The 10,847-nt window shown below is 40.2% G+C and overlaps 1 protein-coding gene across 1 annotated transcript; it reads right to left on the reverse strand. All coding sequences in view use genetic code 11, as the record gives it.

Annotated features, from left to right (window-relative positions):
* Nucleotides 1-650: 650 nt before the first annotated feature.
* EGR_09951 (hypothetical protein) lies at nucleotides 651-8,285 on the reverse strand (the record flags this gene model as incomplete). Its single annotated transcript, XM_024499200.1, has 9 exons — nucleotides 651-755; nucleotides 1,593-1,671; nucleotides 2,629-2,768; nucleotides 4,104-4,230; nucleotides 4,313-4,499; nucleotides 4,616-4,697; nucleotides 4,764-4,979; nucleotides 7,802-7,891; nucleotides 8,154-8,285. The coding sequence occupies 9 exons, from the start codon at nucleotides 8,283-8,285 to the stop codon at nucleotides 651-653; spliced, it is 1,158 nt and encodes a 385-aa protein (XP_024346384.1).
* Nucleotides 8,286-10,847: the final 2,562 nt, after the last annotated feature.

The raw sequence follows: 10,847 nt of genomic DNA on the forward strand, positions 1-10,847 counted from the left end.
ACAATCGGTGCAGATGTCATTCAGTAAAACAGTCTTTGACCCTAGAGTAGCCGAATTAATATTAGTTGTCAAGACTAGGAGAATTCCACTGTTTTAGTGGATTGCTTTCAGTAGGAACAAGCATGTAACAGTTAGAGGTAATGCGTTATTGTTTGTCATTGCAGGCCAAGCAACCTAAATGCTGAAATATCCTACTCACCCAGATCTGTCTTGGGACATTTTCCAACAGAACTAAAGCCGTCCCAAATTTTTCAGAAGGTGCCTCCTCCACCCACCAAAGCTACGACGGGATGCTAAAAGCAGTATACCAGGGGGATGCTGTCTCCCTACTCCATGAATAGGATTCGTTAGACTCGCCACATGGGTCAGTCGTTAAAAGTCACAGTTACAGGCATTCGGAGGGGCGTCAACGAGATCTGCTCATTCAAACCAATATTTACCAATGCAAGGGCACAATACGATCACTCAAACATCACATTCGTGTGCAGTTTGCAAGCCTGCACACCAATTTCGTTTCATTAAATCTAAATCCACTTAATCACTTAGTCGGTAACTGTTAATGATAACCAGAACTAGTTACATTTAATTTGAGGTAAAGGCATCTAGCTCCATTTTGGGAGAAGTTTGTTGGAATGCAACAGCATTTCGATTTAGACCGGTGTTGATGATGTTTTCAATGGAGTCCTTTGGATCGCCGTTGGTGGAAAATCCAAAAATTTGCTGTTCAGTAATGCAATATTAGACTTTTTATATTCCTGGTACCCAAAGATACATGAATAGCAGTATCAGGCGCGTGTATACTCCCTTGTCATTATATAAGTAGTAAAAACCAACCGTTTTTGAAGACGGACAATACCTGTTCGGCTCTCCAAATACCAGCCTTGGTTCTCCACAATTTCTCTACCTACCTACATATCTTCAATCCCATCAGCTGTTGCACCTATCGGATCTCAAACATCAGGCAGCATGTGATGACTAAATGAGAATTTATTCAGGCAAGTACATTTTGGAGCATGTGAAATTTCCAATGACATAGGAAACGATCAACAAAGAGGAGCAGGTATCTTGATGCCCTATAAACAAAGACTTTGTTGCAATTTGCTCCTTTGACAGTCTGTAAATGAGGAGATAGTGAGAGGCTCCTGTTAATTAACGTGACGTTTGAGTAAAAAGTGCTCGAATTCGAAGCTATAGCGGTGATGTGGCTGTCTAAATTAGTGGACAGTTAGTGATGCTACACTTACGCTACCTCTAGCAACCAAATGACTGGCTGACAGAGAAAAGAGTAAAGAAACAGACGGGAAGATGCAAGGGAGACATAGCAAAATTTGATTTATACTGTCCACTTTACTTTCCGGATTATCAGTTTGAAAACGTTGAACATTATTATGACAATTCGCAAAGCATGCCGCGTGTAATCACTGGCATTGGAATTTCACCTCACATACATTCCACCTTTCTACTAGAACCGTTAAAGTTTACACTGCCGTTATTTGTATCAGAGGAAAGCTGATCAATCACCCTTGTTGGTTGAGTGGCCACAGATCGGTGAGTTGAGATGCACCTACTCAAGTTATCCCTTGTTGTCTCACCGAAGTCCTTGGAAAACTGTCAAGAGAAGCCTTTACTGTTAACAATAAATTGATAACTACCCAAATTTGTGAGTTTGCGCTATATAAGTAGAATAGGATAACACGGGTAGAAGGGCGATTTCCATTTATTAACTTATGGCCGGTCAAATAAAACCGATAAATAAAGGGCCACGACATGCTATAAACAAATTCTTTTAATAAGCGAGTGCTTTACTTGCTTATAAGATACTTATCATCATCCAGCACTAAATGCCCCGCAATATGTTTTGACTTTTTCTTGTCCACTCAAAACTTATCCATAGCAGAACGGCAAAGTTCATATGCGGACGGTTCCACAAATGACCGCATCTAGAATGGTGGAAGGATCTGAGATAGGGATGAGAGCTCAATATGGTTGGGAAGGTAATTGACTCCAGTGAATGGATGCATTCAAGGAGTCACGAGTTTAGTGTCAAATCCCAAGATCGCCACCGACAATTTCTCTTTACACACCTCTCCCCACAAGGACCCGACTATCGACAATAAGGCCTAGGTATTGAGTCCAGTTACATGGTAAAAAGGCGGGGCGCATACACATATACACATGTTTGGAGAGTGCCCTAAAATGAGGACGAAAATTGCCGACGGTATCAAAATTTTCCAAAGAAAAATGGCCCTTAGTTATATTGAGATAGCGAATCCTCTCCCCACTGCCACTACCCCGTTCATCATTTTATGAATACCGCGTCCAGTTCCGGTGTCTCAGTTATTGAATTTCCATGCATTTTGGAATATACTCAACCGGGTCGTCAATTATCCTTTTTGGTTATCCTAGTGGATCTGCAGTTTCCTCCTCTATGGAACCGAATTCGGTGAAGGGGACATGTGCTAGCCACCACGCATGTCCATAGTTGGTCGTAGAACCACTGGCTTAGAAGCAACAAAAGATCTCCTGTAATGTAATAAAATAATTAAGCCCTGAAGTGATCAGCAGTCAGAAATTCGCTGACACATCCACCTACCTACCCACCTCCTGCACCACGGCCATGTGACAAACCCAGCCACAGGCCTCGGTCCAGCAATAAACTTCTTGGCATCAACTCGCAGACGACCGTTAAAACACACAAACAGGCAAATCCCGAAAGTACACAAATGTATGTGGGATAAACTGGAAATACTAGAATGCAGAGAATCAAGCTAGGCATGAAGTCATTAAACATTTTCAGCTACTTTTACAAATTTATCAGGACTGAGCATCAAGTCATCACATTTACTGAAGCGCACATTCACGTAGACGTCATGAAAAATGCCTCTTGGGAAAAGCCACCTATGCGGTTAGTGCGGTAGAGCTTCCAATCTTTTGCCAGGTGAATTAAACCAGTTGCAAAAGGATATGGTACCGCGAAAAATAGTAGTCAAACGATTGTTGTCCGCTTCACACTGAATATTTCTAATGCAACTATGAACAAGAACAATGTTAGACTGACTATTAGACGCGACACTAAGGGAAGGTCAAAACAACACCGATTACTGAAGTTTCAGCTTGTGGTGTGGAATTCAATAACCAATCGGAGTTCGAAGTCTCCCATATGCATGATAAATTCTATAAATTCTACTCCAAGCTAGACTAGTCTATTTGTGAGCATCGACTTCTTGCTGTTCAGTTCAGAGGGTCTTCTTGAACTCAATATATCTGACTTGGAGTGATTTGCCTTCAGAATCGCACCAACACCAACCATTTCTGGATGGTATGTTCACCTACTGTGCCTTTTTCAAACTCTGCTACTTCTACGATACACCTCTGCCGCTTTGAAATCAAGCTTTATTTGCTTTTTGAAGCAGACGCGTTCCTTTTGCATCCAACAGGTGTTGTAAAAATCTAATGATTTGAGATCCCAGACTAACAGGTGAATATTGCAGGCATCAGAGAGCGCGATAAAGGCTGCCGCTGGAATGTGTAATCATAAACCCCAAAAGACTAGATAGTTTGGCAATACAGGTGCGACAAAAACGGAAGCATGGAAATAAAAGAGCTTTTAAATTTTAAATCAAACATATTTTAACTGTGCTAGCCTCAAATCTTTGCCTCGCTCGGAATAAAAGGCCGGTTGTGAATGCGTCATGTAGATGGAATAAACCGCTTGAATATAATTAACTATTTATCATGTATGTTATCCAATTCAATCCATCGGTGCATCCGATGTAATCTATCCGAAAACGTCGTTGTACTGTTACCTCATACGTGGTTGAACTAGCTTCCTGCTTAACGTCTAAATGAACGGTATGTTGTAAGCACTTTGATAGGTGCTTTCAGTAAACCATTCAAGTATACAAAAGTACAGCAGAGAAAACTAACCGAATGTGACGATTTATGCGAAATCCTCTGTATAATTCGCCGGCTTAGAGGCATTTAGCGCGTATACTGGAGAAGCGTATTTTGTTACGACGATCATGGCCTTGAAAGCAACGGTCAAGTTAAGAGGTTAAGCTCTAATGAACAATTCGAGGGTAGGATTCTGGCATTGGGTAAACGGCACTAATTAAAAACCAAAACCTGCATACCGGTGTTCCAGTTCCATTGAATGTAGAAGTAAGCTTGGCTTCTGTCATGTTGAGAGCATCAATGAAAAATGGCTGATTTGGATTCCGAATCAAATTACTTACATGATTATAAAGTTAAAGGTGCATTTAATAATATAAGTTATGGGAAGCCTCAGAATTTCTGAGCTGCTTCAATTTACTTTTTGTGGAATGTGTCCACACGTTGTTTGGGAACACAGCAATTGATACAGCAATTACGGACTTCCTTTGTGGTATAAACGTAATCCAACTTAAATCTTCCGAAATTTTTCCTGTCAACGTCACCACCGCGTGATATGGACGCACTATAATAATTTATGAAAAGATCTTTTAATGCAAACGATTTTACTGGTACTCCAATTTAGACTGAATTTCGATCCAAACTGTACAGTTTAAAATAAAATGCTAAAATAAATTGCTTAAAATACCTACAGAGAAGGAATAAAGAATTTTGGAGCACCTACCTTGAATATATGCGCAGGTGAAGTAGCTGGTTGTGCAAACGCCATTTGTTATTGGGAAGCTGCGATTGTTAATAACAACAGCCTACAATAATATAAGGGGAAATTATCCTTTTAAGAGTAGTTATGATACAGTAGAACCACGTTTTACCTTATACACATCAGGTAGAACAGACTGGAGCGTAAAGCTGCTGTTTATCGGACCTCTGATTATCCTTGTGTCATCTTCGATCGAGCCGATTTGTGCGTCTACAATTAAAAAGAAACGGGAAAAGTAGTGACATATGTGAAATTTGACTTTATACAAATGGCTAAACTTTGATGAAAGGCATATACGTGTGTTTTTCTTCTTTTCCTTTCCAAAATTCTTTTTAAAAGTACACCACATTTAAGTTACCTTTATAATATCTTGCTAATGAACAAATGCAATAAGTAAAAACTTATTTCTAACACCCTTTGTGAAGTTTCAAATTCACAGGCTTCCACTGATTGATGATCGGAGTGAAGTGCGGATGAAGCAAATAACCTTGTCGAGAGAGAATATGTGCAAGTAGGCATGAAAAGAGCAGATGCATCAAGTTTATTCTAAGCAGCATAAGTCCCTTACTAGAATCCACGCAGAGAGAGACAATTACGAAAAATGCAACAACTCTTAGCATAACTAAAGCGATTGGCGTGCTTGATCGGAAATCCTACATTATAAGGGGTTCTGGTGCTGTCTCCAGACTTGTCTGTGCTCATTGGTCCAGCCTGCCTGATCTCTCGGTGGAGATTGGTGCCTCCATTGTGGATGCAATATAGTCCCACTTAAAGATCAGCTCATGATGCAACAACTTTGAAGAGCTCTAAATTAAAGTTTGGTTTCAAATTCTAATGAAATTGCCGGTAGCATCTTATTCGAGAATGTTGCATGGGGAAGCTAAAGGACATTTATTTTTTGCCTCAGCATTGTCAAATTTGCCAAATGAGTTTGTGCAAAGGGCTTCTTAAAATACACTTTACTCACTGCAGCGAGAACTAACAAAATATATCATTATTTTCCTACAAGGCACTGCCTTGGCAACACCAAACCCATTAAAGCTCTGCGCCACCGAAACCAAATGGCTTAATACTGGCCAGCTAACACCATTTCTGTTTTAACATTATTCTTTTCAAGGATTTTATTTTTCCAGTCTGATTTTCATACCACTTTCTGCCATTAAGTCAATATGAGACAAGATGAGGATAACGATGAGGACAAGCCAGTGCTGCCAGTCCTTGCCCTAGCTTCCACTCTCACTCCCATTATATATGGCGAAGCTCTTATGGAGAGTTTATTTGCGCAGCTGCATGGGGTGGTGATGTATTGCACCCCATTTTGTAAAAACCGAACCTTCCTTCATCCCAGAGGTTGTATTGACTAGTTCTTCTCCATTCCTATTATACCCTTCACAGGTTTTAGTTGTGTTACGTTCCACCTTTTCGTGCAGGATGATATTGTGTCAAGTAGCCTTATCTCAGCCGCAGTCGTTCGGTCCATAAATGAATGAGTAAATGTAGCTAACAATTTTGCCTCTATTTCACCAATTCCATCCTAGCTCAATCTTATGGGGATAAATGATTACGGGCAGCACCAGCGTGTACCAATCTTTTGCGCAAGGTATTGGCTATATGTTTTCGTAGAGGATCTACCGAGTTTCTTGTCAGTTGAATAACAAGCCAATGATGCGGAGCTCTCTTACCCTACTTACTTTACTAATCCTGCTAACCTGCTCTATATTTACTCAAAAGTCTATAGAATCCTTAACTAGCACTCATTTTTTCGTTGCATAAACAAGTGAATAGGTTATAATTCTTGGGGTCTTTATACAAATATTTTTCGCTAAAATGAACTCTTTTGATGGTGTCACCTTATCACGGTAAAAACAGAACCTCTATCGCATTTTACATCTTTCTATTGGTGGGAACTTATTGTCTCTTAGAGAAGGTGGTCAGTTAACTGATATAGGGGTTATCAGCTAGACAGACGTCAGAGGATAGAGGATGGAAGAAGCAGCCTTTGCCTTCATATTTTAAAGTACATCCAATCAGGACAAACGTTCATCAAAGGTTTTAGGATTAAGATAATTTCTTTGAACAAGAGCTGTCCCTATCCCTACAATGTACTCTGTCTGCGGAATCCAGGGATGTAGAGGATTTATTCATATATATTGCCATTGCATGACCACACTTTAGGTTAACTCGATGACAAACTTGATAATTTTTTTACCACCCAAAAAAAATTCATAATTCCGACCTTTTAGTCTGTAAATAATCTAATTAATTCTGCAAAATCTAAACATTCTTTCCATTTTGCATGCAAATTATTAAACAGATAGTCTCTTAGATCTTTTGAATTAATTCTTCTTTGGTATGCGCTATACTTTCCTCACCTCTTTTTAACTGCTAAACATTTCTATTGCGAAATCATGCCACTCAGGGTTACTCTCTTATCGCGCGGTAATCATATGCAGAATGGTGCGATACCTGCAAAGGTCGTCTTGGGGCATTAAACTACTTGAAAACCAGAGTAAATAAATCTTCTCTCCTTTTCAAATTTGCCTCTCCTTCTACCATTTGTCAATGAAAAAGTCACCTCTCTGTGAGGTAGACTTAACATTTTTATTCAGGGAAGGCGCCAGTTATTGCCAAATTAATCACTTGGGGTTTATCATTTGACACCACGTAATGAGCAGCCATATTTTAGGGTTGTGGGTCCAATAGCCTATGAGTGACTTTCAGGTTAAGCGTCTCAGTGATTCTGCAAACCTCTTGGAGAGCTATTAATGTTTGCAAGAAAGAAGAGTCCCTAGTTGCTTACAATCCACTGAGTCTATGTGTGGCTTACAGTTCGGTTCCATTCGCCTTAACAGGCAGGGTGGATTGGTGGCGACGTAAGCAGAAAGCTGAAATAAGTAGCAAAATGGAGGTAGAATAAAATGGAGGATGAGAAGTTGTTAGATTCTATCCGGTAAAAGCGTTGCCTTTCAGTAATATCGATCCTGCGCTTTTTTAGGATTTATAGGTAATTTTTAAGCAAGAGGCAATGCACCAGACAGAGAATTAGTTACATTCCTTATCATTACGTTTTTATGTTAAGAATGAGGAGTGAATGGCACTATAATTCGTCACCGTTCCATCCCCAGATTGTTCTGTATAATACTCACTCACCTTTTTAGGACTGTGTTTACTTGACCGATCTAAACCTTGCAAAACATCCAATTTTAATTTGTTTCCTGCCAAATATCCTAGCCAGTATTTCTAAATAGAAGCAGCGGCCACTGTAAGAGTTGTTATTTGCCAACTAATTGGCAGTGGTATTCAAGAATACAGGTTCCATTATTGGGCGAACTTCTAAATGTAGGCTAGACTATTCCCAGAATCAAAGCACCCGGTTTTGTCACGATAATTTTGTAGTAATTCTAGCACTATATAGGCAAAATCAGTGGTAAGGTATGGTACTTCTAAAATATACCCATGTATGCATTATGAATGGGGTGTGTTGCCAAAAAACTCAACTTACTAACAAACAAAACCTTAAGCGCAGCTTTGGATTAAAGGCATTTCTGCATTGAACACTGACAATTAAAAAAATAATGACATAAAAGGCAAAAGTTTTGTGAAAACATGTTGTTACTTTAATAATATCAAACATAATAAGCTTATGAACACCTGTCCTAAACCTTGTTGCAATTAATTAATAGATGCATGTTACGAATTCTCCTCTACTTTATCCACGACATTTGACTCACACCCACTCTCACAACACCCGCACGGTCACAATATACGACCATGTCGGAAAATTACAGGCTAAGCAAAAGCATATCTCTTCATTAAACTCGCTTTCAATCTATGCTGGTACCCCACAATAAGTCGTCTCCCTAATTCCAACACTGGCATCCTCCAACAGCATTCGCTGCATGCCTATGTAAGCAGGACTAAATGACTATCTGACTGACTGTTGCCAGTAAATTGACCAAGGCGTAAAAATAAAGAGAAATGTGAATGAGGGAATTGCTCAAACAAGCCAAATCACCGACCGCATATATACTTCCAGCTTGCTGTTCAATCACTGACGCTAAGAAAACATCCAAATTTATAATTGCGCAACTTGGATGCACCGGAAGCAAGCCAGTCGGATGAGAAACCTGCGTCCCAAAAGTAGGTGCAGATGTGTGAGGCATCACCTGTTCTACAGCCCAAACTCAATTAAAGAGCTAGTTTTGTGGTGGGATATGTCTCCACTGCGGCCATAATTTTCCTATGAAGCCTTGAACGTGGTGACACGTTGTGGCCGTGCGGCTGATGTGAGAGTGCGGTTATTAATATTGTTTCAGAATGTACTGCCTTTAAGGGAAATCTAACGTTCAACGCAGTCTTCTATTTGCATTCTAGCGTTATCACCGGGAAAAAGACCTCCTCCACCAAAGCCCAGTGTAAGCAGTTAATTTGTGAATGGGTGTGTCGTGGCGCATAATATAGTCGTGGTACTGTAGAGCAGGCGCCACTGACTTTGATGGCATTACAATTCTCTGTGAAGTAGAGAAGATTATACTTAAACAACTTCAGGTCATTTGACACATGTGGATCAAGTGCTTCCAGCTTGTGGCATGAGGCGACTAGATGCAAGGAAATGTATAAGCAGCGATGCTTATAGGCCAGGGCAGACATTGGGGCCTACGCATAGTGCTAGGCATTTTTCAATCACTTGACACTGTACATCCAACTGCACCACTTCAACACTTCAGCGTTATTAGTCAAAGGCTTCAGAAAAACAGCTCTTATGTATATATCCTCATGCCTTCTGGCCTTACTCGAAGAACCCTACAGTGTTGAAGTTGCTAATCTGTTGCTCATTGCCCACTGCCTGATGCAATATATAGTCCATATAAATTGCAAATAGAATAACCAAATTTAACAATGTAACATTGAAATATACGCTTTTGATGATTTTAGGCTTCAACACTCAGCGACAAAAAGCAAATGTCCCCCTACAGGATTATTTGAGTCAAATCGGAAGATTTGTGAACGCTCACGTAAGACAATATCCACGGATCAACATGGTTCCATTAAGGCTCTTTGCACACCTGACAACGTTGGCCACTTTTCCAAACAGGACCTAGAACATAACGACATGCCCTGCAGCGAAAAGTAACACTGCTGCAGCTGAACACACAGTTTATTTGGTTCAACTTTCCAATGAATATTCAAATCACTGGTTATGTACCATCCACACCTCTCTCTCTCCCATGCATCACCTACTGCATGCGTCCACATTTCCAACCTGACATACAGCAGTACTCCTACAACCTCGCTGTGAGTGTTTGGCATGCATTTCAAATACCCGAATGCTGCTCTCCTACACACTCATGGTGCGAAATGACTGTTGTTAATAAATCCAACCCCTACATTATCAAAGGCAAAAGAAGCCATTCGTCTAAAAAAATTATTAATAACAAAGTATGTACTGATAGAACACTGATAATAAAACTGGATTATTTTTTAGTGCATTAGAGAGCTACTGAGTAAATACTGAGCTGTGCTGCTTCTATACCATAGAAGTGGCATTGGTGGCTCTAAGGATGGGGGTTTAGAGGCCGATGATGTGCTCATCCCACATTTTGTAGTCATTCCACCATGATCAACATATCTTCACAGGGAGGAATCCACCATTCACAATGATTCACATACGTTTTCTACGAAGCTGCATATTTCCAATCTCAATTTCACCGAATCCAGTTCTATATTTGCAGCGAGTAATTCACAGTCACCATTTTCAACAATTCCGCACCCTCATACAACACAAATTTGGATTCAGGCACCTTGATATCTTTGGTAGGATATGTTGTTTGTGTTTTAAAGCATATCCTTCACAAATCCTTTAGTAAGGCTTTATGCTGCAAAGACCCGTTAATGTGGCAGAGGGGACATTCCAAATGGCGCAATGCCTCTTCCATTTCACGATATCAACGAGGCACGGATTCTGACAAGCATTTGAGTAAGCGTGGAATATCTAAGCCTCATGGCTATTGCCTGAATGAGGCTTGTTAGTGAAGATGATGCTAAAATGCCTGTATCCATGTTTGCATAATATGAAGGTGGAGAATTGCTGCAAGCGGTGATCTCAATTACCCGCGGATCAGAAGGAGTGGTAATCAACAGCACTACGATTGCAAATACATGGCTTCGTAGAAAACATTCTTGGATAATTGCAACT

The sequence above is a fragment of the Echinococcus granulosus genome (assembly GCF_000524195.1).
Source record: "Echinococcus granulosus chromosome Unknown EG_S00178, whole genome shotgun sequence".
In the NCBI taxonomy this organism is placed as follows: Eukaryota; Metazoa; Platyhelminthes; class Cestoda; order Cyclophyllidea; family Taeniidae; genus Echinococcus; species Echinococcus granulosus.